The 17,978-nt window shown below is 36.3% G+C and overlaps 1 protein-coding gene across 16 annotated transcripts in view; it reads left to right on the plus strand.

Moving 5' to 3' along the window:
• The first annotated feature begins 1,372 nt into the window (after positions 1-1,372).
• Positions 1,373-17,978, plus strand: part of LOC128265914 (protein sidekick) — an 80,301-nt gene continuing 63,695 nt past the window's right edge. For all 16 annotated transcript variants that reach the window (XM_053002144.1, XM_053002149.1, XM_053002148.1 and 13 more), the window contains exons 1-2: positions 1,373-1,494; positions 2,223-2,485. In XM_053002144.1, the coding sequence (XP_052858104.1) occupies positions 2,347-2,485 (139 nt within the window). In that variant the 5' untranslated portion in view covers positions 1,373-1,494; positions 2,223-2,346. The remainder of the gene's footprint in view (positions 1,495-2,222; positions 2,486-17,978) is intronic.

Below are 17,978 nucleotides of genomic sequence, written 5' to 3' on the forward strand. Positions count from 1 at the left end.
GCGCCAAAATAAAATTCGGTGAAATGCGAAATAGGGGAAACGTAATCAGAATTTATTTATTTTGCATACTCGTTACATGTATTTTCCATTAAACTCTTCGCATTTTGCAATGTTATAGGAAAAAACTCAGCGGGAGTTGAATTTTGAGTAACTGCAACTAAATATTTAAATGTTTTTCATTAAAATTTACCCAAAATACATTCGTAATTTGATCGATTTCGTGATTTCATAGGGCATATAAATTACAAAAATTATATATTTTCTTAAATATTTATTATTAATTTATTTTAAAACTTATTAATGGTAGGGGTCCACGTTAGCGGGAGTTTAATTTATATTATTATTGATTTGGACTCAAAATCGAAATCTAAAAAATTAATCTTGTTTTGAATTAAACATTTATGTGCCTATTTTTATATGTTGTTTGTAATTCAGCTTACAAAAATAATTAAAAAGTTTCCTTAAGAAAAGCCAGACGGTGCCACTTAACCATTTCCGCTCAAGTTTGAGTGATGTTGCTAACTTCGAGTGACTTTGCGCTGGTTTTGAGTGGATTTTGCACAGTGGTGTAGATAATATTTTCTGGCATTCAATGAAATAAATAAATTTCATCCTAAATTTAGAATGCAAAAATAACATAATTTTTTAAATTCAAAACCTGTTTTTCTCTATACTTAGAAAAAGCTGTTAGCTTTGATTATTAAATGTCTGACTGGCAATGTTTGAACTTTGTAAGTCTTATTTAGCTCGTACTTTTTGATTTTTCGGGGGCTATTAATGTTCTAGTTGCTTTCTAAATATCTAGAAAAACATTTATTTATTTTATTTCCGTTAAGAAATTTGAAAAAAGATTTAAATAATTATAATGAGCACAGTTACATAAGTTACACCAATAGGAAAACTTTATTGAAAGTTTCCTAATGTTATAAAAAGGTTGTTACAATAGTGGTTGATATCTTAAAAGAGCAAAAGAACGCCTCTTCACGCATTCAATATATGCGTATGACGGTGCATATGGACTTGCAGTCCCAAATTTTCTCAAAATTTGTATCGTTAACCTCTGCTGTTTTTATCTCAGCTGTTTCCCGAGTATTTTTGGTATATTTTAAGCCCATCACCTGGCACACTTCGATTGCGCCCCTCGCTTCGTTTTATTTTTGCCCGGATGTGGCCCACTGTGCTGTGACAAAGAATTTTGTTTTGAGCGCTAAGCAGCAGAGAGCAGCAGCGAGAGTAGTTGGTGGCCTCTCATTTCTGTTGTGAATACGTTGATTTTTAACAGAAAACCATGATTTGTAACATTTCTGTTAAGAAATAACATTTCTGTTAAGAAATCGACTCAAAGCAGGGGCAATGAAAACGGATTCTGTTTTCCTCGTCAAATTCGTTTTCGCCGTCTCGCCGTTTGGTCGCTTGTTCCGGACTCTGCGTCGCTCTTAACTTTGTTCGCTGCTGGTGTTTCGTCAAACCCAGAAGATTTGTTAAATACTAAATGTAATATTATTTAATAATTATTATTATTAATTATAAATGGTTGTGAACGGTTGTGTAGCCGAGTCGTCCCGTAATACAGTAATTTGTGATTGCATGACTAACGCGACTCTCGAATTTTGGTTCTTGTTTTCTTGATTGTTGTTATTTTAAGATTTGGCCAAACGTTTTAATTATTACTATTTGGAAAAAAAGAGTAAATCGGTTTAACCCAAAAGAAGAAGAAGACGAAGTGGAAAAGCAGTAGGCGCGCCGTCTCTTTCGCACCGATCGCGTTTTTTTTGTTGGTTTTTGTTCTGTTTTTGTGTTTTGTTATTTTGAGTGCTTGTGAAGAAATGCCGCCAAAAAGCCAGGCATAAATGAAACAAACATTTGTTTATTTAACAAATTTTATAAAATCTAACTTGGCCACCAATATGTGCCACGATATGTGTGTGTGCATGTGTTTGTGTGAGAATTGCATGGGAAAAACGGGTTTAAAAACCAGTCTTAAAAACCCAAAAGAAAAAGGGTTCCAAAACAGCAAGAGCGAAAGAGAGCGCGAAGTTTTTTTTTGGATTTTTGCTTTTGATCGCTCTCTTTTCCACTCCCTCTCTCTCTCTTTTTGCTTCTACCTGTGGCAGGTGTGCTTGTGTGTTGTGTCTGCTTGTGTGTGTTTGTGTGCGCGAATGGCTGGCACAGAGCAAAAACTGAAAAAGTGACGTTTAAAATATCATGTTTTATGTTTTTAGCCAAAAAAGATGTGAGAAATGTGTAATTAAAACTGGACTGTAGACTGAAAAGTAGAAAACCCGAGCATCGAAAATCGAGAACATTGAAGAAAACCCAAAAAGAAAAACCAAAAGCCAACAACAAATGCTCAAATCTGCGGCGTCGTCGCTGCGTCGACGTCGTCCAAAAACAACAACTGCCATTAAGATGCCGCAGTCGGCGTTGCTGATTGCAGCGCTGTTCTTGCTCTGCTACTGCGACAGCTGCTTTTTTTGTTACGCGGGTAAGTTCTTCTTCTTCCCTCCACTGCTTCTTGTTCTTTTGCATTCCCTCTTTCTCTTTCATCTTTTTTTTTACGAAAAACAAGTACAAAACAAACAGCCGTGGGAATTTCGAAACACGAAGGAGCCGCTTAAAAGGCAACACGAAAAACCCTCGCGTTCGATTTTGAATACGAATTTCGAACGATCGGTGCAATTTCTTCGACTTTTGTTTTGCTGCTCCCATTTTTTCGCTTATGAAAGTATAAATATTTAAGACAGGCAAATATAACAAAATAAATAAATAGGACCCGTTCGTTACAAAAAACCCACGATATCAAAATGCATACTTAACACTGGTTTTTAATTTTAAGGCAATGTTTATAAAAGTACTAGTTTTTTAATAACAACATTGTCCAATTCACTAATCTAATACTTAGCTAATGTCGCACATAAAAAATACTAAGTGTTCCCAAAAGCGGAATCAAAAATGAATCCCGGAAAATTGTTTACTGAATCTTTCAAACTCTAGAGTGCTCACAGTAAGTTGTAAAAATAAAATATAACTGGGTATAAATAAAACTTGCTTATCTAGCCTCTATTTCTGGAGTGTGAAAATATTTCATGCTTTTCCACGATCCGCTGTTATTTTTATGTTTTTTTTGCTGTATTTTTTCTGTGTGAAAATTATGAAAATGGAACCAGAATCATTAAGCATAACTGTGAAATGAGCTTCTTTCACGGCAGTCTAGAACTTGAGTTGCGTGATTTCTTAGTGGAGTTTTATTACAGAAACATTAAAAAAATACTGTGACATATCATAATTCAGAAAGATTATGCTGATTAAAAATGTTGACAAGGAATTTTGTAGAGGAAACTATCTTTTTACAAACAGTTTCTGTCTTAAAGTTTCCAACAAGTATTAAATAACCTTCCTAGGAAGTTAAAGATTTATTTTTATTTATTACGTTTTTTACTTGAATTATTTGCCTTTGCATATTTTAAAGATTTTTCATATTAATTAAATATGAGATTATTTCTATCTTTCACGGCACGTAAGAATGCGGTTAACACAATCGCGCTATTCTACGCTTCGAAAGTACTGAACATATATCTTAAGTTTGCAATATATGTTTATAAATTTGGTGTTTAATAACATATTTAAAATTATAGCGTCATGAAACGCAGTGTACACTGTGCAATTTTGCATTTTGTTCATTTATGCGCCGATTGTTTGCACAATAAATCTTTGCCCCCGAGGTTGGCGATCCAAACATTATATTGAGCATTGTATTAGGTGCCGCCTGCCAAACCAAATATTACATACAGAATCAACAAATTTTTGATTTGAATTTCGTGCATGCCTTGCACCCATAACCTCACATTTGCGCTGGGGATTTCGGCATAGGGCATCTGAATAGTTTATGTGGGGGTGTTGGGGGTTTTCTGGAGGGTTCTGGGGGGTTTCGGGGTGACGGAGTCACCACAATGAGTCCCTCAGGCCTGTTTGTGTTGCTGTTTATGTTTGGAGGCCTTTGGTTTTGCGGGGGCGTTCCATGAAGCCTGAAATTATTGTGCAAATTGAACTCTACAGATAGGGAGTTGTAAAGCCCACAAACATTTGCATATGGTACCAGTTAAATTTATCTATGAAGTGGAAGTGGAATCAAGAGGGGTTTGCTGAAAATCACAGTCTTATATTTTTATTTTAAGCAATAAATGAATCAAGCAAACCTATAAACTACATATGTGGTATGCAACTTATTTCTCACTGTGCAAAATGATAAGCCACGGAAATAACTTGCAGTGAAATGAGAATTCTCATGTTTATCAAGCGAAGGAAAAGGGAAACCACCCTGATCTTGTTGTATAAATACTTTTTCAATATTTAGGTTGTCTGTGGCCGTGGGCGGGGGGCTAAAGGGGGTGGTGTTGGATAAATCTGCTGCAACTGAGCGTGGAAAGTGCTAAATTAGCTTAATTGTTTGAGAGCTTCGTATCGTCTTCCCGACTGCTTCGTTTTTCTGTCTGTCTGGGGGTTCTTTTACACGCTTTTTTATTTTGTTTTAAGCCATCTGTTTTTGCCACTGCAGGTGCACCGTCCCCTCCCCTTACGCCCATTTTCCAGTGCCTGTACAACTGTTTGCTGACTAAGAAACGGAGAAAACGAAAAGAACACGACTAAGAAATCTGACAAAAAATGCAAGTTGTTTGTCCAGCTGCTTTACTTTCGCCTTGTCTTTCCGCACTTGTTGCCCTGCCTCTTCCCTTTTCTCAATATCTTACACAGAAAAATATGTTTCACTTTTATTTAAGAATCGGCTTTCTCAATGAGAAAAGCAATCTGAAAACTTTTAAAAATATGATTAAGGAAAACTATCTTTGGATCTCATTTTTTTTAAATATATTATTTTGTTATTCGATAAATATGAATAGGAACATTTACAGAGAGTTAAGATATAAATTTCAAAATGATATGTTATGAACTAAAATTTTGTCGAAGAAATGAATCTTTTAATTTGAATGCATACATACGTTTCAAAGCTTCTTTACTGTCGAAATTTTATTGACTTTTGGAGAATATATGTACCATATATAGATTTTGCTTTTAAACTCTAACTTTTTATTAAGTGTTTTATAACAACAATATTTTTTTCTGTGCACTCATTTCATACCCTGTTTTGGTCTTATGTTGTTCACTTCTCTTTGCCCGTTTGTGTTTCCCATAGATATTTTCTGCTATCATCTCTGGTTACACGGCAAACAAACTCCATAACCTAAAGATGAAGTTGAAGGCGAAGCGCCAGTCGACAGTTTTATAATTGGCTTCAACTTGTTGTTGTTGCACTTCGGGACCCATCCACATCCGAACCCCCAATATAGTTTTCTATTTTTTTTCGCTCTCTATTCATTAACTAGTGACATCAATTTAACAGTGCTGCGAAATCGCCTTTCAAGCCAAAAAAATAACCAAATAAAATACGAACAAACACCAAAAGTTATTTAAACGAATGAGAAACGAACATGAAATCACTTTTAAAGCTCTCTTTCTCGCTTATTTTTATTGTTTATGTTGGCGAAGGGGGAAGGTTAAGGCGCGAAAAAAATAGTAACAATAAAAATGAGCGGCAGCCCAGAGCGAAGCGAAATAACTTACAAAGATTGTCCAAGTGAATTGACTGTGAAAGAGATATATGTAATTTAAACAATATAGAGCGAATGATGATGATAGCTGCTCGGCTCTTTAACGTAAACAAAGGAGCACAGTGCGTTTCATAACAGCAAGTCAATTAAACTCGAGTGCGGTAATCAGAGCGGCTCTGAAAAAAAAACTGCGAAAAACAAGTACCAATCAAAAGCGAAAGTCTGATATCGTTTTCGATAAGAAAACTGTGATCGAAAAGCAATAATAGGTGGAATGGGGAGTTTTAAAGAATGTTTTTTAAATTTACAAAATACCTGTATTATTTAAGTGCCATGAATTTAAACGCAATACATTTTCAATAGCGTTTGACTAATTTGTTGAATATAGTATTAATGCCAAAATAATGTTGTTTCTTTAATTTTCACTTCCCTGTCCATTTGATTATCTGTCCATGCCAATACTTTTGCCCCGTTTTCAAGTAAATTTTCAAGTAACATTGTTGGCTTATGTGTGCACCTACCAAAATTCGATTAGTTTTCCTCTGCATCTCTCTCTCTTTCCGGTTTCTGCGTTCTGTATTTGCGGTTTTTCCAGCACATATTTTTGGTAGAGCCAGGAGGGGTTGGATGTATTCATCAACATGGTGACATGATATTATACTGTTATTCCAGTGTCTATGGGTGGAAAAAGAGTATCCATTTTGTCCGTCGACCGACTCCCGTTGGGGCCATACTCGATGTCCTGTCAAACTGCTCCTGCCACACAATCTCTGCAACGAACTGAAAATTCCTTTCGGTTGCCAATGCACATTCTCCGTTAACAAGCTTGCTTTCTGGATTGCCATTTTATAAGCCAGTAAGCGCCTTTGGCTAACAAAACTCTCTCGGATATTTGAGAGAAAAGAAACGTCAATATTCGATGGGGAAAAACAAAACTGCATGTAATAGATCAAATGGTTTTTTTTTTATTTCCTTGGCTGATATTGACCAAAAGTTAATTGTTCTCTTTTACTGGGCGGCCATTACACACATATCGCATTTGCACAAAACACTCGCCTAATTTAATAAAGAATTTCCGATGGAATCGACGAAACGACTGCATTAGATAAATCAAATTTTCCGGCGAATTGTTTGAATGCGTCAAAAATTGATTGACCCACAATTGTCCATGGGTGGCGACCACTCGCCCCTCTCCCCAAAAAGGGCTTTTGTTTATCCTGGTGTGGCTTTCAAACATTATCCTAACGCTTTTCTATTGACAATGTAAATCAGGCAAAGCGTTTGGATTTTAGCATTAAACGGACATTTACACACCCGTGATGCCAATAAACAAAAAGGGCACAGAGACGTAGGCAAAAGGGGATAATAGATTTTAAACTAAATTTGATTGGTAATATTTGATTCCAGATTAAAAGATTATTGAATTTCTGATAAATATTTATAGTAAAATATTTGTATTCATAACATCCATTATTCTTACAAAAAACTTTGCAAATGTAGAAAAATAAAATATAGTTTGAAAAAAATGTAAAGTCCACAAATAGGAAATAAAATTACTACAAAAATAATAGCATAGACAACTTCAAAATAGATCGGGAAAAGCATAAAAATAACAGTGGCAGCCAAAAATCAGTGGCAGCAAAAATGACCGAGCATAAATAAGAACAATAACAATTATCCGCGATCTATCGGAAAATGCAAAGTGTTGATGTATGGGAAGGACGACAGAGGCAGCAAACCAAAAGCCTGGCCGGCTTTTACAATGCCAAATTACAACCAGCGGGACAATGTTTGACCAGCATATAGGACACGCTACCCTCCCCCTGTCCCACCCAAAGAAAAACACCATCCATTCCCGCATTGCAGTTTGTCCGCTTTCCTCTGTTTTTCCCCCCTTTTCCGGGGTTTCCCCCGTGGAGCGATAGATTGAACAAAAGTCAAATGTGTCTCGCACAGTTTGATATTTTCGCCTGCAAACTGTGACAAATGAGCTAACAAGTTTGATGATTCCAGAATGAAGCAAATTAAACGGGAGAAGATTTTTCGTTTTGAGTGTCCTTAAAACTTTGATACGGTTATTAAACAGATTAGCAAGTTTTCCGCTTGTCTTAAACTTTCTAAAGTGTTTAAAAATCAAAAACTACAAAATGAGCAAGAAGGAGATTTCTTAAATACTAGTTAATTACGAATTGCACTTTGGGTGGTATGTATTTAGAAGCTTTTGCGAAATATGGCCAATAAAATGGTAAGTTAATTTCAAGGGTTTGCAAATTTTAGTTAGCTTTTGAAGACTTGCCGTTAAGCTGGTATTAAGGTTAATATAAGTAAGTTTGGCAGATCTCTAAATAAACTTTTGCTTCTAATAGCATAAATTGATAAAGTTTTTCTAAAGAAATTATCAAACAGGAAACTTATATTCTGGTGGTTTTATGCCTTCAACATTTTATATTCGCCTGGTAATAATTGAATTAAAACATTTGAAATGGGGGTTCTCATTCAAAGTGATTAAGATTCGTTGTCTGATTCTTTCTGACTCGTTTAGTACAAACTAAACCATAGTAATTTCCAAATTGCTGCCAAACTGTGTGCCCAATTGCGCTTAATTGTTTGAATTCATAGAAATACCTAAAGCTACAAGATACAGCAAATAGTCGTTAGTGTATATATGTATAGATTGTAACTGCTTGTGTAAATATTTCTTGATTTCTTTTTTTTGCTTTGTATTGCTTTTTCTGTCTGATTTTTCCTTCTGCTTGCCACGCATTTCAATTAGCATTGATCCACTTGCAACAAAAGAAACTTGGAAGAAGCGTACGTAGTAAAAAAAAACCATTAAAACAATGCAATCAAAAATGTGTTTCCTTCTCCCCTCCCCTCCTCTCCTCTTTTATTTTTATTTTTTTTTTGTTTTGTACGAACGCTGAATAGTGATTTATTATTAAATTTACAAAGAATATTTTTATGGCTTCTAATGAAGCCCGTCTGACTATACAGTTAATGTTCACTAATTGATAAACCCACCCCCTCTAAGAACCCACTCTTAATGTTTATTACCAACTTTTTTCTTTGTTACCTTGATTCATGAAGAGTTTTATTGCAGTGTGCCCCCACCCCGCCCCTGCGCCTACAACGATTCTTCCTTCAATTAATATGCGAAAGAGGTAAAACCATCGCGGTGTGTCAGAGGTGTGGCAAAAAGGGGGTCTATATTATTTTTTTTTAACGCTGGGAGAGGGGTGACGCATGTCAAACTAAGCGAGCGAATGATTGAGTGAAGAAGAATTTCTTGCTGGCGAAAAACACCACGATCAAGGCCAGGTTAAGAAGTTGTTGGTAAAAATAGGGGGCACAGGGGCGCGGTGGGGGGTTCTGGGTGCAGGGTAGGTCATTGCATGTGCGCTTACCTTCGCTGGGCACATTTGCATAAGCTGCAAGGCAGCAGCAACAACAACAACGGACAAGAAGTTTCATTGTGACTTGCATGCTGAAAATGAGGTTGAGTTGTGGGGTGTAACCAATTTGGAAATCGAAGATTTTAACACCCTTTTAAGATGTTGAAAAAGTTGATTATAAATTGAGCAGCACCATAATGCGATGTAAAGGGTTCAAAAAGTGTAAGCTTTGTAAAATATCTTATTCAAATCGTAGAAATGATGATAGATTTTTATACCAGAAAGTTTTGTAGTTTAATGAATGGGTTTCAAAATCATGTTTATTTATAAATATTTTTTTTTTTTTGGGCCCGAATGGTAGTATGTGGATGGTATATAATACCGAAGTTTCAAAGCCCACTTTTTCTGGTACCTTTAGTAGTGTCCAGAATAGTTATACCCATAGTTTATAGGGTATCAAAATGAAGAAGCGCCACGAGGAGCAGCAGACCAAAGCCAGGTGCAAATTGAAGACACAAATAGCAGACGGCTAAGAAGAAGCAGAAGAAGAAGAAGAGAAGACGCCGCCGCTCAAAAGAAGAAGAAGAAGTGGAGGACACATATTCCAGAAGAAGAAGACAGCTATCATTAGACATTTCCGGTCTTTGGCTGCACTCACACAGATACATTCATGGGTTACCTTTTTGGCTGCTTCTTTCACCCAAAATCCCAGATACAAAACACACCCACACATGTTGCACACGTTTTGGAGTGCGTGGAAAGAGACGGAGAAATGAGAGAGAGAGAGAGAAAGAAAGAGAAGGAAGGGCAGGTAGACGAAAGTACCAAAAGTATTCCCCATGTGGAAAACGCCGCAATATATGGCACGAAAACTCAAGAGGTTTTCCACAGTGTGCCCCGCTGTGGAAAACTCATTGCTCCTTGGTTTTCTTAGTTCGCTATTAATTGTAGCAAAGTTTTAACTAAGATACAAACATCAATGTGCCATCGATTCGGTTGTCCTTAATCAGATGTTTTTCGTGTTTTTTTTGTTTTCCCATTTCATCTGACTAGTTTGTGTGGGTATTGTCTTTCTTGGTTATACGATGTTGCTCGGCTTTTGTAATTGGTTTTTTTCCGTGTTCATTCTTTAAAAGAACGTATAGATGTCGTCCTTGATCTTATGATTGGAGATTCTAGACAAGAACATTCATTAATAACATTCTTTGATTGCCTAATAATCAAGATATATTTTGTTTTTAAACTCGTTACCTACTTTACTTGAGGCACTCAACTTTTCTCACCTTTCAGAACCCTTAACCCCTCTGTGGCGTGTTGAAACTCCTCGTTACTTTTAACTATGCGGTTACACGTTTCTATTGCTGTAGCCTACTTATAGAACCCACCAAAAGGGGTTGCAATTGTGGGGGCGTGGCTATCGCTAATTTTATTATGCACACACATTTTTTACATTCCACTTTCGACGCGCTGCTTTATCACTTTCTACATGGACTCGAATCTGGTCATAAGGAATTCACCTTTAACCCCACTGTGCCCCGCCGCCCCTCGATTGTTGACGCTTTTAAATATTAAATAAGAACCGGAGTAGAGAACAACACTGGGTAAAAACAAGCACAGGGAAATAAAACAGAGGGGAGAAAAGGTGAACCATGTATTTTTCAGTGCTTGGGCACGTCGTCAATACCCCATTCCCTTTTGTAAGACCCCACTTACCACTAGGGTTTGAAACTCCCCCGCCATCGTCACCTATTTGTCGGCGTTTTGAAGTTTGCTCAGTTTTTTTTTTTTTTTTGTGTTTGCATTTTGATCAGCTTCAACTTTGGAGATTTGCTAAGTGGGTAGGGGTTTCCTCTCTGCTGCGCTACCTTTTGTTTTTTCCACCGACACCGTTGACAAGTTACCTTTCCACCGCCTAAATTTTCTCCTGTCTTTTTTTCTGACTCCTCCAGTCGCATTGCCGGCTACTCATCTTCTTCACCGTCGTCTCCTCAGTTCACTTAATTGTGGCCAATTTTTGAGGGGGGTTAGGTGTCTACACAGTCAAGAAAAATATATATTCTAAGTTAGCTAAACTTTTCATTAAATTGTGTTTCTCGACTATAAAATATGCGATTTCTGTTGCCCTACTAATAAAATGGCTAAGTATACGTATTACCAGATTAAAAATTCAATTTTTCTGGTATAATTTCGAAAACAAATGTTAAAGTAAGCTTCTATTAAAATGAAAGGATATTAAAGCTTTTAAATAATAGACAACTCTTTTCCTGGGTGCATTAGTGGGGGAAAATATCCTCGTTTCTTAACTGCTTGTACATTTTATTGCTTTCGTGTTTTATGACGCCTCAGCGTGTGCTGCAATTTATATTCATTTTCATACCTTTATCGCTTATCCCCCCCAGCATCTGGATAGAATCTCCTTGTTTCTCCCTTTTCCCATTCCCTGGGCAAGCTATCCGTTATTCATTACGCGCCTCATCCATTGTTAATAGCAATTAAGTTTGCTTTTAATATCTCATAATTTGCCAATTTGAGCTGATTAATGATCGGGGAAACAGTGTGTGGGGGGTTTCGTTTGAATACAGATGGCTTAAGTGGGAATCTTTTCAGCTTTAGCACCTGTCTTATCAGTTTTGGCATATATGTCATGGCTTTTAGTCGTTAATCTGCATATTGGCCATCATATATCCTTCAAATATTCAATAAGTCCCGGTTTTTATCTAATCATTGGCAAACATCAATAGTTAAGTGCCACATATTAATTGGACTTACTTACTTGATAACCTTTTGGTTTTAGAGTGGTGAGTAAATAGGTAATAAAACACCAAAACCGAGTGTTGGTGCCATACTTAATGCATCACACATATAATATCTAGCCCTGATCATTTTCCGCACTATATTTCTTTTTTTTTCTTTGAGATAATCTCGGTTTGGTTTGTCCAAATCCGTTTCGCTGCAGATGGCAAAAAATTTCTCCGCTCTCAACAATTGCAGCAGATAATCATAACGAACCATAATGACGAGTACACACGAGCTTGATAATGGAGCCAAAACCTGGAGCACATGCATAATTTGTGATAATGGGTCGCACACACAATACGAAATCCACAAAAACAATCGGGCAGACACAAAAAGAAAGCCCCCGAAAAAATCTTATCACCACACACAATTGTTGACAAACGAAGGTGGAATGTTCCACCGGAAAAAAAAGTGAACATAGGTAGAATAGAATTTGTAAAAGAGTGGGTTTACCTACATGGCTTTTGTTTGCACTGCCATTGCAGCACTGTCGCCCTCGCCACGCCCACTCTAATGAGCCTCATGTGTTGGCTTAAATGTTTCAACATTTATTTTACTTTCACTGTTACACCAACACATTAATTCTATGTTTATCTCTAGGCCAGCGCTATTATCTTTTTTTGGAAAGGGTTCAATGGTTGAGGGAAAAGAAATCATGATGATGCAATATACAATATACCATATACATTTTATGGTTTGCTCGCTAAGTTTTTTTTTTAAATCATGTTCGTTTGGTAGTTTTCTGTTTTTAAAATTTTGTAACAAAAATGTTATGGTGGCTTTCATCAGTATTATTCATAACATAAAAATGCGTTTAAATTTGTTGTGCTATTACGAAAATTCGATTTATATAATACTTTGCTTATACGTATTTATTTCTATAAAAGTAATTTGACTATATTTCAGCTTATGCCAAATACTGCGCAAAACCCCAATATATTTTGTGCAGATAAATCCGAATTTATAGGGCATTGCATCTTCGTTTCTTTTGCCCAGGACTTTTTTGTGTTTTTTCCTATCTCATTGGTTATCAATTTGAGTTGCGCTAGGTGGCCTGAAATGTTCAATTTGGTATCGATGATGGATGTTGGCCCGGCGATTAGTTAATAATCCGGCCAGCAAAAACAGTAAGGTGTTTTTTCCTCGGAAATGAGAAATGGAGCTCTAAATGGGAAATGACACAGAAAATGCGACCAAACGATTCGAGCCGAGTTGAGTTTTTTGGCTTTGTCAAGTAGAGAATTGTGCTTAACTCATAAAGCCGGCGGAACAGCCCATATAATCGTCGTACCTGTACACAAAAACCCCAACCCCAAAACTCATTGGTAACCAGATGCATGCCAATGGCATGAATCATGAATATTGATCTCCCTCTTTTGAATGGGTCTTAGTGTTGTGTGACTCAGTTCGGTTTTAGCCTTTGGTTGTGTATCGCCTCCTCCTCTACCTCCTCCTCTACCTCTTTTGTTGCCTGTTGCCAACCGCTTTTTGGCCAAGAGAGTGGAGAGTGGGGTCATAAACAAGAAGCGGAAATGGTCAACAGCAGTAGTAGTACACAGATAAAAAAAAAGCATCATCATATATATTTAAGTTAAATAAATCGATATTTAAATGAATAATAATTTTTTGATAGCTTTTCGAAGTAAATTGTTATATTGCAATATAAAATAGTTTGAAAATTATTAAAATCGTTCATCATGTCATACACCATTTTTTTTCCTGTGTAATGGCAGCAGCAAATTGTATCCGAAACTCTTCAAAATGAATTGTCATCATCATTTTGCTGTCGCTTGCATCTCTTTTGGGGCCAACTGGGGCGACACCTGGCGGACACTGGTCCAACTAGTTGCACTGGGGGAAGGAGGAATACTTCTAGTGAATCTGTCTTTAATAGTTATGCTTTATGGATTTCATTAATCTTATGCGGATCTCCGGGGATTTCTTGTTTAGGCAAAACGATTTCTTGGGAATTTAAATTTTCAACAACGTTGCTTTTTGTTATTTAAATGTCTAATGAATAATGTAGAGATATAAGCGATAATAACTTTGAATTTTGCAAATTAGTCATTTAAATCTAGTTTTGGTAGGAACAGATTTGATATTTTTTTTTATAAATTGTTTTTTATGTAATTTTGCAAATATAAATATGTAAAATATTCCTACATGTCTAATTTTGTAATGTGTAATAGAGCTAAATTAGTCCTGTTCTTCATTCATTTGGCATTCATTTCGGCCCAATTGTTGGCTCGCCTATGCGACCTTTAATCCCCCTGGCGAATGCCATGTCATTACGAGTGCATCAATCACAATGGATCAATGCTTCCCAATGGGTAATTGAAATGTAATTCGTGTGAAATTGCAATCATAATTTTTGCTGAAACTTGCTCGCTGGGGCTGCGCACTCGCACATTTAAATCCCCTCAGTAAATTAATTGAGAAAGGTATATGAATGCGAAATATTATGGGTCTCGGACAAATGGTTCTGATAATAGAAGGCATTCACATTGGATTCGCCAGGGCTGGGAAACAAAGATTACAGATAGAGCCGTATTCCCTAATTGGGTAAGTGGCATAGATTCCGTTCACCACCCATCCACCGCCCACAAATAAAGCCCCCATTTTTCCCCTCGATTTTGTCTGTTCTTTGTCCAACTATTTGAGTTATTTGTAGTTTGCGTGCGGGCAGCGCATTTCGCATTCTTCCCCCTGGAATTTTGTGCTCCATGGTATCTCCGTTCCGCCGGATCCGCCCTAAAAATCGGTGCAATTGTTGAGATTTTTCCTGCCCCACGGAGACAGAGGTTAGGTCTTAGGGATCCGCACGGATCCAAAAGCGATTCAGAGCTGCTAAAACAAAAACAAAACTGGGGGAAAATGCCTGTTTCCAAGTGGAGTGCAAAACTTTCGTTTTGATGTTTTTTCTTTTGTTGACTCGATATTTATGGTAGGATGGTTGGGGGTGGGTCTGGTGGTACTTATATAATTATGTGGTAATTATGTTGTACAACTCTTTGTCCCAGTTGTTGTTTGTGTGTCTCGCTTTGTGGCCGTTACAAGCACGACAGCAAATTGTACGATGACAATTGACAAAAGCCAGTAAGAGGAGTCAAGAGCCAAGCGCTTTTAAATCGAAGTTTAAGTGGTCTCCCTCAAATCGGAAAACGGGGAAGGGGCTCTGCGGACATGTATGTTGCCTTAGTTTTTCAATTTTTGCGGGCATTCTAACTTTGTTAAATACTTTGGGTTTAAATAAGTTGATAAAACCCTTTGTAACTTTCAAAGTAGTTGGGGTAATATTTCTTATGGCTATTTGATGCAATGTTATATAAAAAAAAAATTAAGTTAATTTATATACAAAGAAAAATTATTGCTTTATGAACTATAATATAAAAATTATATGTTATACATTATAAATGCATATTATTACAATCTTTGATTTTTATGTAATTTTCTTAGAAAAACACAAGTTTTGAATTCTTTTAGGGATTTCAAAGTTTATAAATTTTGTTAGGGTATCCAAATTTTGATTTCGCTCCAAAGTTAATCCACGATTCTTATACTTGTTTCTGTTTTTGTTGTTGATTGTGCGCATCGTCTTAATTAATTTGACATAAATTGCAAGCAAAATAAAACGCAAAGAAAGGCCAGAGACATGTGTATTGTGTGTGTGCCCCACTCCCTTTCTCCCCTTCCGGAATTTCCAGCCCCCCCACTTCGTGGGCTGATGCTTCTTCTTCTTTCTTGCCAACCAGTTGCACACAGTCTGTTGCAAAAGTTGGCGCTCGGCAAATTTGTTTGCATTTGCCCTTTTGTCTGCCTGCGATTGTACGTTTGCATGTTTGTTTGTTTGCACGCACCCGTGTGTGTGTGTGTGTGTGTGTGTGAGTGTGTGTGAAAAGGACGATTCTGCAAAGTAAACTTTTAATTGCATTCACTTTACGTCAAACATCTACACATATATATTGTTGTATTACACACTATACTAAATTGGGCATAATATTGATCGGAGCTAGCTTCATTAGCAGCCTCAAAATATAGATAAAGTTTTACCATATTAAGTCGAGCGGATATAGAAGTTTTCCAGAAGCGATTTGGTGCTAAAATTCATTAGTGTAGCAAATAATTAGTTTTTGGTATAAGCTCAATTTTATTTGGAATTCGGGCAAATATAATTTTCAATTAAGATATACATAATATATAGATGTTGCCTTTTCTTAAACTTAATGCTAAATTATTTAAAGAAACCATTTGTCTTGTTTTTCCGCTTTTCAAATATTCTATATATAAATCGGTTTTTTTTTGTAAACCAACGAATGGTTCAAAGGTTGAATCAGCGGAGGCGGCCTTTTAGGGGAGTGGCTGGTTGGGTCATCTTGATTGTGAAAGCTTAGCACCTTCGCTATCTGCCTTTTTCTCTGCCTTTCTGCACATTTGTTAATTTTAATACTGTAATTTTTGTTTATTTCTCTCTTTTGCTCATTAAACGTAATCGGAGACCAGAAACCAAATCAAACTTGGCTGAGTTTTTCCATTTTTTTTTTTTTTTTTTTTTTTTTTAATTTTTCTTTTGCTTTGCTTTCCTTTTCATTTTCATTTTTTAGCCCATTTCAATTGTTAATTTCAGCGTCAGCAGAGCGAAACAAAAATGGGAAGGTTTGTCTTCGATAAAGCGGACGAACAAAAAAAAAAAATGTAAATATTTTGCCTATTAAAAGCTGAAATTGAAAATTGCTTTATGGACCTGCCCCAATGTGATTTTTGCAGAGCTGATGGCAAAGAAAATTGAGTAAATGAATCGGAAAGCCGAAAGGCAGCAAATGTGCTTAGGGGGTTAAGAGCGAAATAATATTAATGGAGGGTGGCATTAACTCTTGGTTAATCATTTAAGTTCATCTGATTGTATCTGGGCCATTTGTCTCATTGCCGTAGAAAGGTGTGGAACGCGGAGTGCTTTTATCTGTGAGAATTTAATGTAAATTGTGCTTTCTGAAAATATACGTTTAAAATTATTTTAAAAATCCGGGAATTTAATACCAGCTGTTCCTTACACGTACAAATTCAGTACTTATTTTTCTCTTGGCTGCCACGCCTTGTTTTTGGCCCGCGGCCGTTTTATTATAATTGTTTTGTTTATTTGCTTTTGCTTTTGCTCTGCGCTGCTTTCGTTTGTTGTTCCTCGCTTTCTGCTTTTAAATTTCATTTCTGTTCGGTTTTGATTCGCTATTCATTTTCCGCACATACTTGGTTAATGACTTTCGCTTTATTTATTTTAAATTTGATTACGTTTCATTATAATTTTTAATAATTCTGCGTTCAGTTTTGACTTCTTTGCCCCTTTGCGAGTTACACGTTCTTACACTTGTGTGTGTGTATATATCTTTTACCCTTGCTTTTTGCGGAATTACGCAAATATTTACGCCTTTTACAGTGGTTGCAACCACCACCCAAAACGCCCTCCTTTCTGTTATTGTTATTGCTCGTGTATGAATTTTGCAATAAATTACAAAAATAATTAATTCTGATTTTTCTGCTTTTTCGCTTAGCAAACGACTTTATGTTTTCTTTTCTGTGGAAAATTTGTGAAAAATTTCGATGGGAAAAAGTGTATTTTTTGGAGAGTTTATTATGAGCTTTTCTACACTTTGGTGGTGGCTTTAAACGTCCTTTTATTTGTTTAATTTAATAAATAAAATTTAATACTGCTTTCTTAGTTCAAAATTATTTGTTTACAATGCTCTTTTGACAGAGTAATTTCTTTGTTTACAGTAGTTTTAGCTATTTTGATCATTCGCCATTTTGGCTGCTGCTTAGCAAACTTTCTAATTTCTTTATCAATTGTAAGTGCGTATTGAAACTGGTCTGGATTTGGTTCTCCCTCATTTTCCCTTTGACAAAACTATAGCATAATTCAAAGAAGTTGTGCAATGTGAAAATATCGTGTGAAAAGCGCTTTTGATGGGGGCAACTTTTAACCGTTAGTCGGGCAGTCTGACCGCATACCACACCCACTACTTACTGCCGCCCCCTAACCACCCACTCATATGAACGCATTAAAATGGCCACATTTCTGTGCTGCCTTTGCTCATTTCGGTTTCTTGGTTTTTTGTTTTTGATGCGGTAAACGCTATATTTCATTCGGTTTTCTTTAAAAAAAAAATAAAAACTGTGACGAAACATGTGCTTT

The sequence above is a fragment of the Drosophila gunungcola genome, unplaced genomic scaffold (genome assembly GCF_025200985.1).
Source record: "Drosophila gunungcola strain Sukarami unplaced genomic scaffold, Dgunungcola_SK_2 000176F, whole genome shotgun sequence".
NCBI lineage: Eukaryota > Metazoa > Arthropoda > Insecta > Diptera > Drosophilidae > Drosophila > Drosophila gunungcola.